General features: G+C 38.9%; 1 protein-coding gene across 10 annotated transcripts in view; it reads left to right on the plus strand.

The window, feature by feature from the left end:
• CERS3 (ceramide synthase 3) overlaps positions 1-14612 on the plus strand; it is a 121221-nt gene extending 106609 nt beyond the window's left edge. For 9 of the 10 annotated variants that reach the window (XM_072796897.1, XM_072796856.1, XM_072796864.1 and 6 more), the window contains one exon: positions 14218-14612. In XM_072796897.1, coding sequence (XP_072652998.1) covers positions 14218-14388 — 171 coding nt within the window. In that variant the 3' untranslated portion in view covers positions 14389-14612. Of the gene's footprint in view, positions 1-9615; positions 9800-14217 lie in introns of all 10 variants that reach the window. The other variant, XM_072796907.1, reaches the window with a different exon arrangement.
• The last annotated feature ends 8995 nt before the right edge of the window (positions 14613-23607 follow it).

Genomic DNA, 23607 nt, shown 5'->3' on the forward strand with positions numbered 1-23607 from the left:
TTTAGCTTGAAGAGTATTTAACTGTCTTTAAATGTTCAGAAAACTGACCAATGTTTGAAGGAAGTACACAGACTCCTCTTGAACAATTATATAATTACTGGAGATGTACAGACAGGAATGTGCCTGTCTTTTGCTTAGGTTATCAAGGAAGGTATATATATATATATATATCAGCATCAAAAGAAACTAGATCAGAGGAGCTTAAATGTCCCTTCCAAACCTGGAGGGCTTAAGGCATTGTTCTTTCTTATGTACTACCAATGCTCCCCTCTCCAATCCATGCCACTGGCACTTCTCCCCTGTGCTATGACCACAGCCTCCAGAGGCTCCACCTCTGGCCACTCTGAATTCCCTCCCACCACTTACACACAGCAATAGCAGATGCTGTTATATATACACACCAGCTCCTCCATGAGAAGAGATGTTTTCTGAGTATAGAAACCTTGTCTGTTTTGGACACTGATATGCTCCCCATATCTCAAACAGTGTTGCACTAGTTTCTGGTTGGACTTTAAGGTAAAACAGAACTCCCTTGACCTGTGAAATCACTAATCTGGTCCATGCTAACTCCCTGACTTCATCTTAGGACATGCTGTATCTTTCTTACTACGCTTCACCTGCATTGGCCTTTCTGATCCCTAAGCATGCCAAGACTTTCCCCCATCTCAGGCCCTTTGCACCTACTGTTTCTTCTTCTTGATACTGTTTCTTCTTGAAATGTTCTTTATTCTACTCTTCCCTCACCACCCCTTCAGGTTACAACCTTTGAGTTCCATTTCCTTAGCACGGCTTTCTAATGTCACCCCATCTAAGTGAGATCCCCAATTTACACATCACAGTATTCTCTATTTCATAACATTTATAAATGTGTAGTTATATATTTATTGTTATGTGTTTGAGCTCTTAGGGTTTGGCTCTCACAGTAGACTATAAGCTATCTGAAGATAAACACTATTATGTCCCTCATGATTTTGCACAATGCATGGGGACTCAAGAAATATTTTTTTGAACCAGTGGTTCTCCAGTGGGGTGATTTTGCCCTCCAGGGACATTTGGCAATCTCCAGAGATGCTTCTGATGTCACAATTGCATCTAGTGGATAGAGACTAAGGATATGTACTGTTAACCCTCCTAAGTAAGTAGAACAGTCCCCACACAAAAATTGCCTGGTCCACCATGTCAAGAGTGCCCAGGCTGAGGCTCCTGGAATGGATGAATGAACTTCTTTCTCTTTTGGTTGATTCCACTTTGTGGCTGGTGTTGCTCTCAAATTATTACTTGCTTTCTCACCTGCCAGTGTCATTCTATACAGAGGGAAGTTGGGTTATGTAGGAAGAGCCAAACACACCATTTCTTGAGAAGCCAAGCTCTGCATAATTAGCTGGGTAGCATTTCTTCAGATGTAAATATTGGCAGCTTAAAATTACTCAAGTGATGATTGCAAGTGGTTGCCAGCCATTTCCTTTTGAAATCAGGCAACTGCATTTGAAAAGTTCTGATGAATTGAGAATGAGATTGTGGCTTGTTGTTCAGTTGAAACTGGGAGAAGACAATGTTTAGAACACTACGACTTTCCAATTCCTTTGTGGTCATGTACAGAGCACAGTGGATGAGGGAGGGTTGACTGTGCCAAACAGTCATTCTTGGTTTGTTCTCATTCACTTAGTGACCCTTTTTCTTTCATCATTTCTTCACCTCTAAACCTCATTGAGTGTTGGGTCTAAGCAACAGAACCATTCATGTCCTGGAGGCAGCTAATTCTCACCTCCTACCCTTCACACACACACCTTCCTCTCCCCTAGAATCAGAGAATCCAAGTTTGAGCCACACAACTTCCCATCTCTAGCTCAAGGCACCACACTGAGGAGGAAATCTTCCCAGGTTGCTAGATATTGAAACATTTCTTTCAGCTCCTTTCAGCCCTTCCACACCTTCTTCCCCTCAGGGCATAGAGATACCGATGCTAGGACAGCACGCTGGGGAAAACCGATGCAACTGTCCAAAGAAGGAGGAGCCTAGGGCTCTGGTAGCTGCTCCAAGAGTTGAAGGAATCAATGTCTCTGCATATTTTCATCTTTCCCTGGCATGCCAGTTGGGAAACTCCAGGGTAGGGTAGCTGCCACTGTACACTAGCTGCCCAGCAAGGGGCCATGATAATGTTCTGTATTCCCTTTTGGATGTGGGCTGATGAACTGAGGTTGTCTAAGAACAAATCATATTTTGTCTCCCACTAGAAAAGCGCAGGGGAGAACTTTTTGTGCATTTTCCTTATTCAGAAATCTCGCCAACAATGGCATTGTGGTTCTTCTGAGCCAAGAAGATGGCACTGTCCCACAAGAACTATGAAGAGTCCTGCTACAGAGCACTCCAGGTCAGCAAGGAGCTCTGGGGACCCACACCTGTGCGCTGTGTCTCAGGAGGTGAGCCTGTGCAGCATAGCCTGGCTGACTTCTGTGTTTCAGTGCTCTGAGGTCATAGGTGGTGGCTGGCCGGTGGGCCAAGCCAGCGCACAATCTAGATCCTGGCCACAGAGATTTGATGCAGTTTGGAAGTTGTTGCAGACAAAAGCAGAAGTCTGTATCAAGGAGCCCCACTGAGTGTGTTGGGCTGGGAAGCAAGGTCTCCCATACAGGGCAGAGCTGAGGATTATCTCGAGGTTTTCACCTGGAGTAGCTCAATGAATGGAAGTGCCATTTGCTGAAATATTGAAGACTGGAGAAAAGTGGTGAAGAGGAGACTAGCATTTGATGGGACAGTTAGGCAGCTGAGAGGAGATTGTCTAGTTATTATCATTTGAAGTCAGGGAGAGGTCCACACTGGAGTATAAATTTGGGAGTCATGGGGCACCTGGATGGCTCAATTGGTTGAGCATCCAACTCTTGGTTTCAGCTCAGGTCATGACTTCAGGGTCGTAAGATCAAGCCCTGCATCAGGTTCCTTGCTCAGCATACAGTCTGCCTGGGATTCTTTCTCTCCTTCTCTCTGCCCTTCCCCCAGTTCTTTCTTTCTTCTTTCTTTCTTTCTTTCTTTCTTTCTTTCTTTCTTTCTTTCTTTCTTTCTTTCTTCTTTCTTTCTCTCTCTCTCTCTCTCTCTCTCTTTCTCTCTCTGTCTCATAAGTAAATCTAAAAAAAATGTGGGAGTCACTTTCATTTAGGTGGGATTTAATGTTGTGGAGGTAGATTCATTCATTCATTGTCTCATCAAATAGACAAAAGTGCCTACCGTGCGCTAGATGAAATCACCTAAGAGAAACGAGGAAGAAAGCTAGTATATCTCGGCACATCCCACCCCAACCCATTCCCCTCTCTCCCTCTCTCTATCTGCCAAGAGAACCACAGAAGCTACATCCTTCCACTCATGCTTTTATATACTTATTATGCTTGGGTTTAACCACAAACATTAGAGTATTGCTTTATTTTTAAACTTTACATGAATACTATGATCTAGTGTATATAATTGTGTGACTTGTTTTCTTCATTCATAACATTCACACCCGTGTATGTAACTTTGTAGACCAATTCATTTAACTCCTGTATAGTATTCCGCCAATCAGATATTCCACACTCTGTGTTTATCCTCCCATTTTCAGGAAATTCTACCATAAGCATTCTTATATCTGTCTCCTTGGGAACATATGTGAGAGTTTCTCGATAGGATTCCCAAGTTAAGTTTACTGGATACTGCCAAATGATTCTTCGAGCCAAGTGTATGAAAGTTCCTCTTTCCCCACATCCTCACTAACTTTTGGTTTTATCAGACTTTTCAATATTTACATATTGAAATATTTCATATTCAAATATTTTTGAATATTTACAAAATTCAATATTTGATGAATGTGAGATTTTATCTCATGTTAGTTTGCGCTTTCCTGGTTACTGAGATTGAGCATTTTGTATAGTTTATTAGTCAGTAATGTTGCCTCCTCTGTGAATTGCCTCTTCATATCCTTGCCTGCTTTTCTGTGACATTGGACTTTTCCCCTTCTTACTGGAGTATATGAGTTCTTTGTTGAATGCTAATATTGAAACAAACTTTAACATTTCAACTTTAATATACGTTTTCTGGGCTATATACTTTTTTTTGAGAGAGAGAGAGAGAAAGTGGGGGGGGGGGAATGAGTGGGAAAGGCCGAGGGAGAGGGAGAGAGAGAATCTTAAGTAGACTCCAGGTCCAGTGAGGAGCCTGACGGGGCTTGATCTCACAACCCTGAGATCATGACCTGAGCTAAAATCAAGAGTTGTACCTTTAACAGACTAAACCACGCAGGTGCCCCTAGGCTATATATTTAATCCTCTGCCTTGCCTTGGTTATTTCTTAAGCATTGCTTACCTAAATCCTAGTGGTTTCTTTTTTTTTTTTTCAAAATCATTTTGCATCTTTGCCTTGTTAGTGTTGTTAATAACATTTCCAAGCATGTAGTATTTAAAGCCATTTCCAAAGGACACAATATGTGGCAATTTGGAGAATGCACTAATTTTAATGGTTTTAATCCCCAAAGCAAATTACATTTATGAAATCCAATCATTTTCTACATCCATCACAATTTGATGATTACCACAGAGTCTGGTACATTTTAATTAATTTTTAGGTAATACAGAGAATATGAAAGAAAACTGCATTTTTATCAAGAGCATGCAGGGTGATCTGAGCTATGCTGCCACTAAGCTCTGTGAATCAGCTGGATGGGACACAGTCCTATAGCTTTTATTTCACCTGCAAAATGAACATGTTTAACAAGAAACTCTCTGGAATCCACCTAGCTCTGAAATTGGCTTTTTCTCTTAGAAGCTCAATTTTAAAAACCTGTAAGCCTTAGCAAAATGAATCCATTTCTTAAGGAAATTAGGTAGATTGATAGCAGATTGATAAAATGAAAAAAAATCATCAGTGGAAAACAGAATATACAGTTGATACTTATGCAATATGGGTTTGAGCAGTGCAGTTTTGTAAGTGTATTTTATCTTGCTTATAATTTTCTTAATATTTCTTTTCTCAAGCTTACTTTATTGTAAGAATACGGTATATAATACATATAACAAATAAAATACATGTTAGTCAAATGTCCATGTTACTGATAATGTTTCCAGTCAATAGGCTATTAGTAGTTAAATTTTTGGTGAGTCAAAAGTTATATGTGGATTTTTAACTGTGCAGGGGTCAGCGCCCCTAAGCCCCATGTTGTTCAAGGATCATCTGTATTCTAGTTTACACTGGTGAATTGGGGCAGTTTCAAAAAGCACCTTTTGAGTCTGGCTCTGAAATTCAAAAGGAAACTTTCTGCGTATACAGCCCAGTCACAAAAATTGGAAATCGTGAATAAGCCAATCTTAGGTCATGTTTTCAGCACCTTGGATCCAACTCCACAGAGCCTAAAAGACTAGGTACTCCTTTGACTCATACTCAGGATTATAGGAGCAGGGGCTGTGGTCTTGGTCCTGGTCTTCTGTGTCCAAGAATTTGACACCAACCAAAGCCAATTGTCATGTGATATTATAGGTTCAAGCATTTTTTTATGAGTTCCCCAAAAGAAAAGGAGAACTAGCAGAAGCTGGAAGTGTGTGCATTGCTTTCGCAGTATTCCAGGTCTTGGAGGCTTGAGTCTTTGAATGTGGGTCAGTTCAGCTGTATGCCTTCTCTCCTAGAACCTGCCCTTCAAAGGGGTGTTTTGACTTCAGCATAACTTTAATTAAAGAAGGCTGTTTTGATCCCCATTTCAAGGTTTCCTATTTCTCCCCATGTAGGGGAGGCTTTCTGATTGCCACAGTGACTGTGATTCCAACCGATCCTCTGAACACATATCTTCTCTGCCCTCTTGGAGTGCCAGACAGATAACATTTGCCAATATTGATGCTTTTAGTGATGTGGGGGCTCCAAAGCCCCGTTACAACTTGTGACGAGGTCTCTCCTACCTGAATAACTTGTTCTTCATTCTTTTCACCAAAGGTTGTTGCCAGGTGAGAAGGGGCCTCTTAAAAGACTTTGCAAAAACATTATATTCATCCACTGCAATTGTGGAATGAATAATATCACGAATAATATGTTCTAGAGGGCCCAATCATATCTGGGAAAAGTTCACTTGCACGCTAGATATCTTTGCTAATTCTAGAAGAACGTTATCTAGAAGAATGTTATTACTTGTCAAATAGTAATGTGTTCTCTGTAATGGCAGCTGCTGAAATCTTCACTGAGGGGAAGCTCAGTTGGGCAGATCATGGTAAACAGGTGAGCTTTGATTTGCTTTGACAAGTGTGAGAACTGAGCCAAATAGCTACAGCCCTCTGGCTGCTGAAGCCCAGATCCAATTCACTCTTCAAAGAAGGTTCTGGATCCTTCTTTATGCCTGCATTTTCTTTGGCCTTTAACAATTTGTAGGAAGGTTCTAGGTCAACATTTGGTAGACAAGTTCTAGCAGCCCATTGACAATTAAAAGTGGGGAAGGAGCAGGGCTGGTGTTCAGAGAACAGTCTGAGGGAAGGGCATTGCAAGAAAAGAAACTGGCTGATTCCAAGAGAGGGACTCACTGCTGCTGTGGAAGCAAAGTCTTGGCACTCCATCAAAGCAGACAGGTAGTGTTCCGGAAAACACGGTGGCTTGACCTTTAGCAAGTATTTAATTCGTTGTTCCACTAGAGCAAGCTTGACTTGTTTTTGATTTCTGTTAAGTGTTGTCATTACTGGGAAAGGCTTGGAGTTGTGAAAAGGTGCTTTGCAGGATGTGGATTATGGCTCATATCATAAACTTGTCTGATTTGGGCTATGCAGAAAAGCCTCATTTTTTTCTGGCATACCCAAAGGCAACATTTTTCAAACTGTGGGTGGTAGATCAGTAGGTCACCAGTCAGTTTCCAACCATCATTGTTGCAATGACACAGAACAAAATAAAATATGTTGGTATTTGTTTCACATAGTAAAAATAAGTAATTAGGGATGATTTTCATTATTTCAGATTGTATGCTTCAAAGTCAGTCCTGCTATTTCCAAGGGCAGAGTCAGAACAGGGTGAGGTGCTGGTGCTCTGCTCAACAGGAAGGGAGAGGGAGCTTTCTTATATGGAGAACTGACCTCAAACAGAACTGAGTGTTTGCCTCCTGGGTGCCCTGTCTCAAGTGTTTGTGCAAATGACTCCAGTAGGGGTCTGTAGAGCACTGTGGTTCAGTTTCTAAGCTTAGAGTAGGATTCTCCTCCTGTCTGCCTTTCTTAGCTGGGTGGACTTGTAAGGCTGAGCTCTGAGCTTCCATTTCCTCTCTTTTAAAATAAAGAGAGTGGCTCCTGTGTCCTAGGGTTACTGCGAGGAGGGAATGTTATTATTCATACTAACTCCTTAGGCTAGCACCCAGCATGTGGATATGTATAATATGAGTGTCTACAGCAGCTTTATCCACAATTGCCCAAACTTGGAAGCAACCAAGATGTCCTCCAATAGGTGAATATACACATAAACTGTGTTGCCTCCAGACAATGGAATATTCTTTATCAATAAAAAGAAATGAACTCATAAGCCATGAAAAGACATGGAGGAAACTTAATACATATAACTAAGTGAGAGACTTAGAAGACCATATACTCGGATTCTCTACAATTGCAACCATATGACATTCTGGAGAAGACAAAGCTATGAGACAGTAAAAAGATCAGTGGTCACCAGGGGCTGGGAGAGAGGGAAGGGTGAATAGGTAGAGCACTGAGAATTTTTAAAGCAATGAAAAAAAATCCCTTTAAAGTTTTCATTGCTGTTATGGTTTTATTATAGATGGCACATACAGGATAAAAGTGAATATAATATGAGGTTTTATCAATATTTGAATACCACACAATTTCCAATTTACATTATGTAAGCTTGCGTGATGTGTAACCACCTACATGTCCATCTAACAAAGTCTTACTATCTGAAAATCCTTTCTGAGCTGGATGCATCATCTAAGGCCGTGGTTCTCAATCCTGTCAGACCCATGCCGCCTTCACTAGCCTGAAATTAAATTCCTGGGTGGTATAACCGACCTATCATCACAATTTCAAAAAGCAATAGAATGCCACAATTGTAGTAGACAAGGAATATAATGAAAGGCATTTCTGATAAGATCTCCATTTCACATGTTAATACGTGTGCAAGATCACACTCGGGAACATACTGAGGTTGACAGATGCTGTGCTTGCTTGTGTGGAGACTCAACATAACCGGGCCAGCTGTAAGCACAGACCGACACAGCTATTTTGTACTGGGGATGCAATTGCCACTGGTATTATTGTCTGTCATCTGTGATGATTTCCTGAAATTGTGAAGCTGCGAACAAAACAAGGGGTAGCCTTCCTTTGAATTGTTTACGTAGCTGCATTCCTGGAAAATTGAGACTATATTAAAACCAGGCAAGAATTACTGTGCTTGAATGTAAAATAGCATTAGGTTCCAGGCTTGGATAGTCATAAACAAGGTTTCACTTACACAGAGGTCCAGCAGGACACTGGGATGTCATGCATGCTATGGCATGGCCAACATCCCTAGCCACTGATTCCTGAAAGTTAGTAATGCTCCCCAACTTTTATGACCATTAGATGCCATTAATTAATGGAAGGCTGCATATGGTCCAGGACCCTTTCCTAGAGGTGAAGGTGTGGAGATGTGGCTTGGCATGATGGGGAGCATCCTTGAGGGCCAGTTTATGTCTCAGTTGAAGAAGCTCCTTAAGTTCTGGAGAGACAGGCCAATAGATACTAGTCTGTTTTTCTGGAGATGAATTACTTTCTTTGTTCTGACTCAAATTACCCCCTTGTTCCCTAACAAAAATCTTTGGAAGAAGAAAAAAGAGACCCAAAGGGCATGGTCCATGAAAGCAGTCATCAGCCAACCATGGCCGCTCCCTGAAGGACCCCATCTGACTTTCTCCATTACATGTTAGCTGTTGAGACACCAAGTTGATTCCTCAACGTTTACAGTGAGCTTTGTTGATTTTGAGACCCTTTCTGTGTTGTTGTGGAGAAGAGCAAATCGTACAGAGACAAGCCTGTGACATTACATTTCTGGGGTTAAGGCAGCAGTGCGTGTGTATGTTGGGTTTTTCAAGAGCCATGTTTGGCATCAAGATTGTACACAGAGGAGGTGTTTGGTTACATATACCCGGAGGTGGTCAGGTTCTGGTCACAGAAGGAGAAAGTAACTCATCTGGCTTTGGCTGGCATCTTAAAAGATGGGTTGTCAAGAACCAGTCTCCATCCTCCATGTATACAGATCTTATACATGCTTTGTTAGATTTATACCTAAGTATTTTATTTTTTAAAACTATTGTAAATATTACAGATTTCTAAATTCCGGTTTTTAGTCAGGCATTACTAGTCATGTTAGTTTCCTACTACTACTATAACAAAATACCACAAACTTGGTAGTTTAGAACAACAAATTTATTCTCTTACAGTTCTGGAGGTCAGAAGTCTATAATCAGAATTTTCTTTTCTTGTCTGGGTTTGATAAAGATGTTTGTGAGCCAGTTTTAAGGGTGTGGGGTCATGTCTGACACTGGCCTTGCCCAGAGCCTGAGTACTCAGTATTGTTCTAGTAATCCACATCACCTTTTATCTTTTTTAATGAAGCTTGATCTGTAGCAATTTCACCTCCCTTCCTCAGGGGCCATGTCATTCTTCTGGGAGTTTCCCCTCACAGAATTTCTTTGAGAATACCATGAGGGAAGAAGAGGAACCCATACCTCTTCATGAACTGTCCTGGAAGGAGTTCCTGCATAAAGAAAACAGGAAACATCCTAATTACCAACAGTAAAGACTTCTGGACAGCCAAAAGGCCTACATGAATGGTACTTTACTTAGCAAATGTTCATTGAGAAAAACCACACTATTTGCTTTCTGAAAAGTAATACTTTTAAGTTTGATTTTTAAACATCATCATTAGAATTGACTTTTTTCCCATTGCATAAAGTTCTATGAAATTTAACACAGGGATAGATTTATGTAGCCATCACCATAATTAGTATACGGGATGAGTCCTGCACCCCAAACCACTCCTTCCTCCACCCTCGTTCCTGGGATCCCTCTCCATCCCTGTAGGTTGTCTTTTCAAGAAGAGCATGTAAATGACATTAGCATGTCATATGGTAGGTATCCTCTGGAAACCAATTTTTTTTTCACTCAGCATGATACCTTTGAGATTCGCCCAGCTTGTAAATGTCAATATTTTGTTCTTTTTTATTGGTAGGTAGTAGTATCTTATTGTCCACATGTATCACCGTTTATCCATTTGCTGATTGAAAAACATTTGGGTTGCTTCCAGATTTGACAATTATGAATAGAGACGTTATAAACATTTGTTTTATGTTTAAATGAACACAATGTAAAATGAACATAGTGTTCATTTTTCTAGGATAGATAGTCAGAAGCGGGATTGCTGACATATGCGTAAATGTATGTTTTACTTTATAAGCAACTATCAAACTATTTTCCAGAGTTGTCTGTACCATTTTGCATTTCCATCAGCAATGTGTAAGATTTCCTTTCAGCCACTCCACGTCCTTGTCGGCACTTGCTATTGTCAGTATTTTTTAATTTCAGCTATTCTAATGGGTTTATAGATGTATTTCATGATGGCTTTAATTTGCATTTTCCTAATGGCTGATGGTGTTGAACGTCTTTTCATATGCTTATTTGATATCCTGTGTCCTCTTTGAGGAAGTGTTTATTTTTATATATTTTGCCCATTTTTCAATTGGCTTATTTCTTATTGTTGAGTTTTGAGAGTTCTTTATTATGCATACATGTCAGCTATGCAGTTGCCGAATACTATCCCCTTGTTTACACCTTGTCCTTTTATTCTCTGAATAGTATCTTTTTTAAGAAAAAGATTTTATTGATTGATTGATTGATTGATTTATGAGAGACACAGAGAGAGAGAGGCAGAGACATAGGCAGAGGAAGAAGCAGGCTTTTTGCAGGGAGCCCGATGCAGAATTTGATCCCATGACCCCAGGATCATGACCTGAGCCAAAGGCAGATGCTCAACCACTGAGCCACCCAGGTGCTGCTGAATAGTATCTTTTATAATATTAAGGTTATTTAGGTGAAATCCAGTTTATTCATTTTCTTTTAATGGAGTTTTTTTTTTTTTTTTTTTTTTTTTTTTTGTGCCACATCTAGGTATTCCTCACCCAACCCAAGTTATGGGTTTTTCTCAAAGTTTTATAGTTCTCATATTGTATGTTAGATCTATAACCCATTTTGAGTTGGCTTTTGTATAAGGTATGACATTTAGTTTGAAGTTTATTTTTTTGCCTCTGGATTTCTAACTGTTCCAACACCATTTGTTGAAAACAGTATTCTCTCTCCATTGAATCACTTTTGCATCTTTGTCAAAACTCAATTGGCTTTATTTATGTGGGTCTATTTCTAGATTCCCTATGCAGTTCCATTGATCTATGTTCTTATCCTTTTGCTAATATCACCCAGTTTTTATTACTATAACTTTATAGTAAGTTTTAAATTGGGGTAGTTGGAGTCCTCCAATTTTATTCTTCTTTGTCAAGATTGATTTAGCTATTCTGGTTTGTTTGGTTGGGTTTTTTTGTTTGGTTGGTTGATTTGGTTTGTGTTGTTTTTTGTTTTTGTTTTTGTTTTTTGCCTTTCCAAATAATTTTTGGAATCAGCTTGTCTCTATGCACAAGAAATCTTGCTGATATTTTAATTGGTATTATGTGGAATCTATAGATCAATTTGGGGATAATTAACATTTTTTACTGTGCTTAACCTTCTAATCTATGAACATAGTATGTCACCCTAATTATTTAGATCTTTGTTTTCTTTCATCAGTTTTGTAAGTTTAACATACAGATCTTATACATGCTTTGTTAGATTTATACCTAAATATTTTATTTTTTAAAACTATTGTAAATATTACAGATTTCTTAATTTCAGTTTTTAGTTAGGCATTACTAGTCATGTTAGTTTCCTGTCGCTACTGTAACAAAATACCACAAACTTGGTAGTTTAGAACAACAAATTTATTCTCTTACAGTTCTAGAGGTCAGAAGTCTATAATCAGATTTGAGCTGAAGCCAAGATATGGCAAGTCTGTGCTCCCTCCAGAAGCTGTAGGGGAAATATGTTCTTTGCCTTTTCCAACTTTGAGTGGCTGCCAGCATTCCTTACCCATAACCACTCTACATCCATCTTCAAATTGCCTCTTCTCTGTGTTGAATTTCCCATTGTACCTCTTATAAAGATGCTTGGGATGGCCATAGGGCATACTTGTATTATCCAGGATAATCTTCTCAAGATCCTTAACTTAATCCTACCTATCAGAAAAAACAACAGAGAAAAGTATATCTGATGACATTCACAAGTTTTAGGGATTAGGACCTAGTATCCTTGAGGACATTTTTTCAGCCAACTACATTAGTGTTTAGAAATCAAGATTGTGTGTATGTGTGTGTGTGTGATTTTGTGTATTGACCTTGTATCTTGCAACTTTGTAGTGACCTCACTTATGAATGTTAGGAGCTTTCAGGAGATTCTTTATTATTTATTTATTTATGCTTTCAGGAGATTCTTTGGGGTTTTCTACATAGATAATCATGTCATCTTCAAATAGGGATACTTTTATTTCTTTCATTCCAATCTGTATGACTTCTATTTCTTTTTCTCATCTTATTACCTTGACTAGAACTTCCAATATAATGTTGCATAGGAGTGGTGAAAGTAGATATTATTGCTTTGTTCCTAATCTTAGGGGAATAGCATTCAGTCATTCATCTGTAAGTATGATATTAGCTTCTATTTCTTCTTTGCTGATTTTTTTTAATCATGAGTGGATGTAGAATTTTTCATGATTTTTCAGCCTCAACTAATATAATGGTATATTTTTCCTTTCTTTAGGTTATTGAGAGGATGGATTATATTTCATTGATTTTTAAATATTCAACCAGCCTGGCATTATTGGGACTAATCCCACTTCATTGTGATATATTATTATTTTTATTACTGGTTTTGATTTGGGCCATTTGGGGCTATTTTGTTGAGGTATTTTTATGTGTATATTTATTAGAAATATTGGCCTGTAGTAGTTGTTTTGTTTTTTTTTTCTATTGTCTTTTTCTGATCTTGGTATCAAGATAATTCTGGCCTCATAAAATAAACTGGGACATATTCCGCTTCCTATCTAATGGAAGAAATTGTGGAAATTTGGTCTTATCTCTTCTTTATATGTTTCATAGAATTTGCCAGTGAGAAGTTCTGAGCCTGTTGATGTTTTTCCAGATTTTTAACTAGTTTAATTTCTTTCATGGTTATATGACTATTTGGGTTATCTATGCCATCTTGGGTGAATTTTGTAGGCTGTAGTTTTTGAGGAATTGATACATTTTATCTAAGTCTCCAAATACATATGCATAATATTGTTCATTGTATTTTATTATTTTTGTAATATCTATAGTTTTGATAGTCAAATCTCCTCTTTATTTCCTGGAAAGTTGTGCCTTCTCTCTCCTTTTCTTTGTCAATTTTACTAGTGATTTATCAATTTTACGGATCTCTCAAAGAATCAGCTTTTGGTTTTATTACTTTTCTCTGTTGTTTTTTCTGTTTCAATGTCATTGATTTCTTTACTATTTCCTTCTACCCTTTTACTTGCTTTGGGTTTACTTTGCTTTTCTTTTTTCTAGTTTCTTAACATAGAAGCTCAAATTATTTGAGACTTTTCTTCTTTTCTAATATAAGCATATGATGCTATAAACTTCCTTATAAGCACCATTTTAGCTACATTTGACAAATTTTGATATACTATATTTTCATTTTAGTAAAAAATATTTCCAATATCCCATGTGACTTACTTTGATCCATTTTCAAATGTATGTTGTTTAATTTCCAACTGTTTTGAGATTTTTCTATTTTTTATATTGATTTCTAGATTAATTCCATTATGATTTGAAATATACTTTGCATAATTTCAATTCTTTAAGTTTGTTGAGATTTCTTTTGTGACCTGTGATATAGTCTACCTTGGTGAATATTTGTTTTTTTATTATTATTATTATTTTATTTTATTATTTTATTATTTTATTTTTTATTTTTTATATTTTTTATTATTTATTTATTTATTTATTTATTTTAGAATATTTGGTTTTTGATTATTGGGTTTTCTTTCTGTGTTTGGGATTCGAGTTTTTGTATTCACTCAAGACTCTTTCTGGAAGGTTGTCACTTACAGTCCATTCTTTCCTTTCTCTAGAACATCCAGGATGTGAGGAGTGATGATGAGGATGAAGAGGAAGAGGAAGAGGAAGAGGAGGAGGAGGAGGAGGAGGAGGAAGAAGTCATCAAAGGCAAAGAGAGAGACTGTTTGAAGAATGGCCTCGGGCCCAACAGGCACCTCATTCCCAATGGTCAACAGGGCCATTAGCTTGAATCCCATGCAGCTCCCAGGGCACAGTGTGCTATGAGGGCTACCAGAAGCCAGAGTTGCTTCCCCCTCCATAACTGTGGCCTACAGGAGCCACAGAGACCCCAGATTCTGCCCTTCCCTCTTTTTAACTACCACCTTCTCCCCTCCTAAGATGTATTTAACAAAATGTTGTTAACTTGTGTTGAAATGTTAAATATAGCATCTCTATGGATTTTACTGCAGTTAGGACTCAGACTGGTCGAAGATTTCAAATATTTCTCTAGAGAACCGTTTTAGTTCAATTGTGTTCATTCATATATGTGAGACATGTGGTTTTCCCAGGAGCTCCCTTGGTTGTAGGCCTTTTGACCTTGCCAACTTACCCTCAGGATGGCTTGAGAAGTGCTAAGTAACCCACTTTTTCAGGTGTGTTCAGTCACAGAGAGCAGCTCGTTTCCCCTCCCCCCCCCAAAAAAAAATGAGTTTGAGGAGGCAATGCAGCAGTGATGGAAGGACCAACCCAGGGCACCAGGCTTCCGGGACTCATTGGCCACTTTCTGCCATGGGTAGTTCTTTAAACCTTTCAAGCCTTGGTGCTTCATCTCTCCAACAGGAATGATAATATTTGCCTTGCCTACCTCCCAGAATTGGAGTAAAGATCAAATGAGATGTTAGAAGTGCAAGTGTATACTCTCCACTGTGATGTGACAGGGACCTGACCCTCTTCTCACTATGATTCCAGCTCTGTTTGGGAGAACCCTGGTTAAACTTGGCACTGAAAGGGCCTGAACAAAAGGCACAATCTTTAAAAATTCCTCTTAAGTATATCTGAAGTTATCCAGAAATGCAGATATCCAGAAGGCTGGTTCCATTTTATTTGGTAACTTTGTTTGTTTGTTGTTAGCTCCCCAAGGGTGATGCTCAAATTTCCCCAAATTCTCCACCCCTAGACCCTTTGGCCAAGGGGAGGGAGCCTGGGCCCCATTCCTTCTGGTCTTTTGCTGGCCTCTCCCTGGCTCCCTAAGATGGAAGCTTTTCTGCCACTGTCCTGAGCCACTCCTAGGGCCACCAGAGCTGCCCAGCCAGCAGTACAATCCATCTGGGGCCCATCTGGGAGTCAAACCCAAGGCCTGTTCGTTCACCAAGCCATTATTTCCCAGAAAGCCTGAATCTTTGGGGTACAACATGCATGTGAGCTCTTGACCAAAGGGAAATCTTGCAAACAGAAAGAGGATGCTACCCTATTTCATCTCTGCTACCCAACCCAATCAGACCTTGTAAAACAGAACTGAACAAAAGACTGGAAAACATCCCTGAGAAGCTTCCATAACAAATGTTAGTCATGACAGCTGCTGGGGCTACTGACTCTCTGGGAAGACAGATTCAGATAGAGGGGCCACCAGCCTCTAGGGGTGCCTCAGAGGGCACATCTGAGCCCAGAGTGCAGGGCAGATCTCAGAGACTTCTGGTCCTGCTGACTGAGAAGAGGCAGAGCCTTGTAGGGGAAGAGCCTGAGCAGAATATGCAAACACCCCCCACCCCCACCCCTACCCACCTACCCCCTTCACCATCCCCCCCAGTCTCTCATATTTGTGGGCCACATTTTGTACCTTTATCCTGTTTTGCTCTGGGCCAGGCCATATTATAAAGCCCAGTGGGAGCCAGGGCTGTGGAGATCAGTAAAAGCATCCACATGGACTCCGCTTGAAGGGGAGCTACAGCTGCTGGAGCCGGAGGCCACTGCACAGCAAAGGTGTCTGTGGGGGGTGGGGGGTGGTTTTTTTTTTTTTTTAACAAAAAAGATGTTTTTAAAACCTTCAGGGTAAAAAAAATCAAAACCCAAAAACCCTTCTGAATTCTTTCCTCGTCAAAATCTCTTTTTGAGGAATCACTAGAGCAACAGAAAAACATATGTCAAGTTTTCTCTGCAGGTTATTTGCTTTTATGAGTACAATAACATATGCATTATATGTATAATGTTTAAATCTAAAATGCCTCCACTTACTTTAGGACATAGCTGTTGAATTATTATTATTATTATATTATTATAATTATTTTTGGTGGAAGAAAATCCCATTGAGGCATTATTTTTTGTTTCCAGTTAACAGACTGTTTTTCCCTTGATTTATTTTGGACTTGTCTCTGTACCAAATATCTTCTCACTTAAGGTTAAAAAAAAAATGCATATTGGCTGCTCTCTCCTCCAGTTCTCTTTTCGTATTTAAATGTGGAAGGTAAATTGCTATGCCAACTTCAGCTCACTGATATAATTGGAAGCACTCAACTATCTCTAAAAAGGTACATACACATTTTTGTAACATCTTTTAGGGCCTCTGCGGTCAATTTTAAAGGTAACCTTTCTTCTTACCAGAAGCAAGGGCTCCTACTATTTCAGATGACTTTATAAAAATGCAGTCCACTGTGCCATCAATGTTATTGTAATGATAATGACTTAACAATAAAACAAAGACAGAATCCAGTGTGCATGGTGGCAGAGTGGATTTGGCACACACATTGCTTGGCTTCTCAGAGTTCATTACTGGTCTCACTAGGAAGTGGAAGAAAAGATTTTCCAGGCCTCTAGAAATACCCTGCTGGGAATTGGAGGGAAAAGTAAGTGAGAGGGACAGAGCCAAGTTAGCACATTAAGGCTGCTGTCAGGCCTGACCTGGGGGAGCCTCTTGGCTCTGCCCAGTGTGGACAGACAGACCGCTGTGGGCTGGGGTCTAGCCGGGGTCATGGCGTCTGAGTCCTGTGGCACCAGGCAGTGTGTGGAAGTGCTAATGAAGGGGACTTATTCTAAACGTTCTTTCTTCACCCCATTTTCACTGTGAGTAGACATTCAAGAGAGAAGAGAATATTATGAGCAACTTTACATCAATAAGTTTAAAGGTGTGGATAAAATGTGTAAGTTCTTAGGAAAATGCAACTTCTCACAACAGACATAAAAAGAGAGTAGAATTTAAATAGTCTTCTATATAAAAGACTAAAAAATCTGAAATTTTAAAAATGTTTTCCACCACCACCCTACACACACAAAAGACCTTTAGGCCCACGTGACTCATCCAGTGAATTCTCCCAATACTTAAGGAAGAATAAACACAAGTATGACAAAAACTTTTGCAGAGGCAAAAGGAACACTTCCACACTTGTTTTAGAAGGTCTGTATAATCTCGATACTAAAATCTGACAGGAATATTAGGAGGCAAAAACCCAACAATTATTCGCTAAGTCATTTGTGAACATAGGCTCAAAATTCCTCAACATGAGCAAACTGAACTCAGCAATATGTAAAGAAAAGTGTATGACAAACAAGTTAGGTTTATTTCAGGAACTTGCGATTGATTTACTATTTAAACATCAATGGCATTCATCACTTAAAAAGAATAAAGGAAAAAGCCATGTCTTTAAAAGCTTTAGATAAAGTTCAACATCTGTTAATAAAAAAACCTGAAAACAACAAACCCCAAAATCCAAACAAAACAAAACAAAACACAGACAAGTAGGAAGGAACTTCTTTAATCTGACAAATAGCATCTTCAGGAAGCATAAAGCCAGTATCATATAACGCTATAATGGCCAAATGCTGAAATCTCTTCCATAGGGACTATCACTGAGACAGAGATGGCCATTATTTTTAATGATGCCCATCACCCTGAATATATTCAACATTGTTTTCTTCCTGCCCAAAGTAATATTTCAAGAAATAAAAATTACAAGACTTGAAAAAAAGAAATAAAAACTCTTATCACAAATGCAAAAATCCCCACACATTGTGTGGTTGTGTGTGTGTGTGTGTGTGTGTGTGTGAATGTGTGAGTTCATACACAAATATCAAGGAATGAGACTGGCCAAGACAATCTTTAAAAGAACAAACCAGAACTCATTTTACTAAAACCAGGACTTATTACAAAAAGATAGTAAAATACTGTGAAATTGGTACAAAGATAGACAAACAGAAAAATAAAATTATATAAAGTCCAGGAACAACCTTATGCTTATATGGGCAATTGGTTGTAAGGGATTAAAATTAAACTTGATCTCTACTTAATATCATACACAAAATAAACTTCAGGGTTTTTTATTTTTTTTTTGTAGATCTAAATGTGAAAGGTAAAATAATAAATTCCCAGAAGAAAATAAAAGAGGACATCTATATTCATGCCCTTAAGATAGGCAAAGAGTTCTTAAAATGTAAAGCATTATGCATAATGAAATTTTAACAAATCAGATTAAATGATAATGAAGAAGTTCTATTTCTCAACAGACTCCATGAAGAGAGGGAAAAGGCAAGCCATAAAAATAATATATCTGCAGCACTTGAAACTGACAGAGGGCTCATATCCAAAACATATAAAGAACTACCAAAAAAAAAAAAATCTGACATCCCAATTAAAAAAAAAAAATCAGCAAGGCACTTGACCAGATGCTTTACACAATGCTTCAAGGTCCAATAAACATATGAAAAGGTGCCCAATTCATTAATCATTAGGAAGATGGCTAGTACTAAGTGATGATCATGTGGAACAAAGAGAACTCACAGGCTGCTGGAGGAGTGCAGTTAGAGCAACTTTGAAAATGTTCGGCATCATTTCCTACCATTGGATACCTGCACATATTATAATCCAGCAATTTTACTTCTAGGTGAGAATCCAGTCCACATGAGCACATGGCTCAGAAGAATACACATGAGCATTCCTATCAGCAATATTCATAATAGCCCACACAGGGCATTTCCCAAATACTCCTCAAGAGTAGAATGGTTAAATAAATTGCAGCATATTTATGTTATGGGATAGTATACAGCAGTGAAAGTGAACTGGTATTTGCAACAATATAGCTTCTGCTTACCATCTTATTGTTTTGCAGAAGAAATCTAGTGGAAAATGAATATATAATTTGTGTTTCTGTTTTTTATACAATTCAAAGAACACAAAACCAATATGTGATAATAAAAGTCAGGCTGCTGGTTACCTTTGGGGAGAAGGAAGACCCCATGCCTACACTGGGCCAGAGTAGGCTTCAGGGTGCCAGTAGCTTTCTGCCTCTTGACCTGGATAGTGCTTACATGAGTGTGTTCAATTTGTGATAAATCACCTAACTATACACTTATGATTTATATGCTTTTCTGTAGGTATATTATAATTTTTTATAAGTTGTTAAAATGAAAAAGCTAGCTACTTTTAAGTTCTTACCTTTATGAGACAGCTGATGTTGCTGACCACAGGCTTTTCGTTTTTATAAGAACTTTTGATACCAGGCACCTGGATGGCTCAGTTGGTTAAGCATCTGCCTTTGGCTCAAGTCCTGATCCTGGGGTCCTGGGATGGAGCTATGAGTTGGGCTCCCTGCTCAGCAGGGAGTCTGCTTCTCCCTCTGCCCCTATCCCTACTCATTCTCTCATTCTCTCAAATAAATAAAATCTTTTTAAAAAAAACTTTTGATACCGAAAGTATCTTATACATAAAAGTCCATAATCTCACTACCAGATAATCCCAATTGGCATTGAAAATAATAGTAATAAAAGTAATACATGTACTCAGTTACAGCATTCATACAATACAAAAATAATGTAAAAGTGAAAAACTATACAGTCTCTCTTCAAAAAGGAAGCACTCATAAAGTTCCTTGTGATTCTTTCCAGAAACATCCATATGCCCATTTTAGCATGATTCTTTTGTGGAACGCTAGATCCCCAAACATCCTCACACACCTGTTGCTAAGACAGAGCACCCGAAGAGGCTTGGCCACACTCAAGGAGGAAGGGCAAAGTCAGATTGCATTGAGAATTTGAAATTTGGTTTATGGTAATTTCAAGCGCCAAGACTTAATTAGGATCTAGTTAAGGATAAGTTAAGGATCAGGATATAACAGCTGAGGACTGTTGAAAGCAACAAGGTAAAGATTTGGAGGTGAAGCTTTCAAAAAGTTGTAAGTTTCTTATGCAGTAAGCTATCTGTTGATGCTTCCTACTGAAGAGTTGATGGGTCTTGTGAGAAGGTCCTGAAATGAACAGTACAGTATGCGCCTAGCAGAAGTCTTTGGGAACAGTAAAGTCATGCTAATGAAGACAGTGGAATAGTCACGTTAATGGAGATGGTGAGATGAGTGGAGGCAGGTGTTTGGGTTCTCAGTATATACTTACGTTATTATCCATGTGTATACCTCCATTACCTTTATCCATATAAACTCTAATGTGCCCAAGTGAAGGGAAAATAAAGGCACAGAGGCATCTTCTGTGTATCCCCCTTGGGACTGTGAACACCCAGACAAGATGCCTTCAACCAATTTGCACTAAGGTTCCATATAGGCTATTGGCAGTGTTATACAATCACTTTTTAAACACAAAAGATGGGCAGACTAAGTCTACACATTGTTCTGTTCCTTGCTTTGTCCTCAGTGATGCACTATAGGGATCTTTCCATATCAGCATGCGTAGATCCGCTTCATTTCTGTAAGAGCTGCCAGGTAATCCTCAGGAATTTATCATCAAGTGTTCAAGTTGTCTTAGATTGCCAAACACTTGCGTTGTGTCTTGTTTTTAGCTCTTATAATATTTCCATGAACATTCTTGGGAGGAAGTATTTAACCCAAGCTGCCTGGGTTAAAATCCCTACTCCATTATTTACTGTGTTACCTTGGGCGAGTGTCTTTGATCTCTTAGCCTTCAGTTTACTGATCTGTAAGATGGGCACAGAACTTTCTTCATTGTGCCATTTTATTTTTATATTTTTAAAGATTTTATTTATTATTTATTTGAGAGAGAAAGAGAGAGCATGAAGAGGAGGAGAGGCAGAGGGAGAGGAAGAAGCAGTCTCCCTTCGGGAAGCTGGGTGTGGGACTCCATCCCAGGAGCCTTGGATCATGACCCCCGCCAAAGGGAGATGCTTAACCAACCGAGCCACCCAGGTGCCCCTCATTGCGTCGTTTTAAGAAATAAATTAGTTGATCCACATAATGTATTTTGTACCCTACCTTGGTATATACAATCACTCAATAAATGATCCCAGGGTCCTAGGATCAAGCCCCCAGTCAAGCCCCCAGTCCCTGATCAGCAGGGAGCCTGCTTCTCCCTCTACTTCTGCTCCTCCTCCAACCTGTGCTCTCTCTTTCTCCCCCTTGCTCTCTCTTTCAAGTAAATAAATCTTAAAAAAAAGAAAGAAAATATTATAATAAAAAGTCTTCTCTAAACAAATTTATACATCAAATCATTCATGCTTCTTTTTATAACTTACAGGGATTCATTGATTCTTTGTTTTTTTTTTAATGTTTTATTTATTTATGATAGTCACAGAGAGAGAGAGAGTGTCAGAGACATAGGCAGAGGGAGAAGCAGGCTCCACGCACCGAGAGCCCGATGTGGGATTCGATCCCCGGTCTCCAGGATCGCGCCCTGGGCCAAAGGCAGGCGCCAAACCGCTGCACCACCCAGGGATCCCGGGATTCATTGATTCTTTGGCATTTATTTTGGTATAAGAGGTAAGGTAGGGAAGGATTCTTTTCTCTTTTTAAGTAATTTGCTGTTTGTTCCTCAAGACATTTGCTAAATACTATTTCTTTTTTCTTTTTTTTTTTTCTTGTGTTTGAGACACCACCCTTAGATTCCCATCTGGACTTTCCATTCTATTTCACCAAAGTACTCATCCTATACCAAATTGCTTTAATTAGTAAAACTTTATAATTGGTTTTAAAATGGTTGGGTCAGGGGCTCCTGGGTGGCTCAATTAAGCCTCTGCCTTTGGCTCAGGTCCTGATCTCAGGGTCCTGGGATCTGTCTCCTTCAGCGGGAATCTGCTTGTCTCTCTCCCCTCCAGCCTGCTTGTGCTCTCTTTCTGTCTCAAATAAGTAAAGCCTTTAAAAAAAAGAAAATAAATAAATAAAATGTTTGGGTCAGTGACCCATCTTTACTCTCGTATTTCCAAATTTCATTGGCTCATCTCACAGTTTTATTTAATTTTACTTCCAACATTTATTTCATTGTAAACTAGATGAATTCAACAGGTTTTTTTTTGGTAGGTCCACCCCCCCGCACCACCAATCCTGATGGTTATGCTATTTTGAGATTTCTTTGAATTTACAACTCATTTAGAGGTGTTGACAGGGATTTTTTTTAAAAAGATTTTATTTATTTGTTAATGAGAGATACAGAGAGAGAGGCAGAGACACAGAAGCAGGTTCCATGCAGGGAACCCGACGTGGGACTCGATCCAGGTCTCCAGGATCACACCCTGGGCCGAAGGCAGGCGCCAAACTGCTGAGCCACCCAGGTGTCCCTAGAGGAGTTGACAAATTATCATTTTGAGTTTTCCTATGCAAGAGTAATATGTGTGTGCTTATTCAGTTAAATCCTCTTTCGTGTCTCTCAGTAGAATTGGGAGACATTATTCATATAGACTGAACATTTCCTTTAAAGTTTATACTGAATGATGTATCTTTTTGATTACTATTGTAAAAAAAATTTTATATTTTCTATTAACATTGAGAAAAGCTACTGACCTTTTAATGCTAGTTGTGTAGTCTGACACTCCAATCATATTTCTGATAAGTTTTCTTTTTTAATATTTTATTTATTTATTTTTAAATAGCATTTAAAAAAAGATTTTATTCATTTATTTTGAGAGAGATAGAGCACAAGCATGGGGAAGGGGAGAGCGCAGAGGGAGAGGGAGAAGCAGGCTCCCCACTGAGCAGGGAGCTGAATGCAGGGCTCCATCCCAGGACCTTGGGATCATGACTGGGTCTGAAAGCAGACACTTAACTGATTGAGCCACCCTGGTTCCCCTTTATTTATGGCTGGCTACACACCCAACGTCAGGTTCAAGCTCACAACCCCAAGATCAAGAGTGGCATTTGCCACCAGTTGAGCCAGCCAGGCATCCTATCTGATAGGTTTTCGGCTCCTCCTATGTTTTTTTCCCTTCAATTTTTAAAAATCAGGAATCAGTGTTGTTGAAATTCATTTCTTGGAGTGCTGATCTAGTCATTGCTTTTAGTTTGTTAACGTAATAATGCTAGTTTCTAACCATTAGACTAGCCTGGCATTGAGGGGGTCAATTCCTTCTGGTCATGCTGTGTCATTTTTAAATTTACTGACTTTTTTTTGCCAGTATTTTAAGATTTTAATGGATATTTTCATAAAAATGCTATTATGCAGTTTTCCATTTTGTGTTCTCCTTAATGTTTTTTAAAATATAAATATTGTGCTGAATTTGTAAAGAAAAATTTGGAGGATTTTAT

This window comes from Canis lupus, chromosome 2 (genome assembly GCF_048164855.1).
Source record: "Canis lupus baileyi chromosome 2, mCanLup2.hap1, whole genome shotgun sequence".
Classification (NCBI taxonomy): Eukaryota; Metazoa; Chordata; class Mammalia; order Carnivora; family Canidae; genus Canis; species Canis lupus.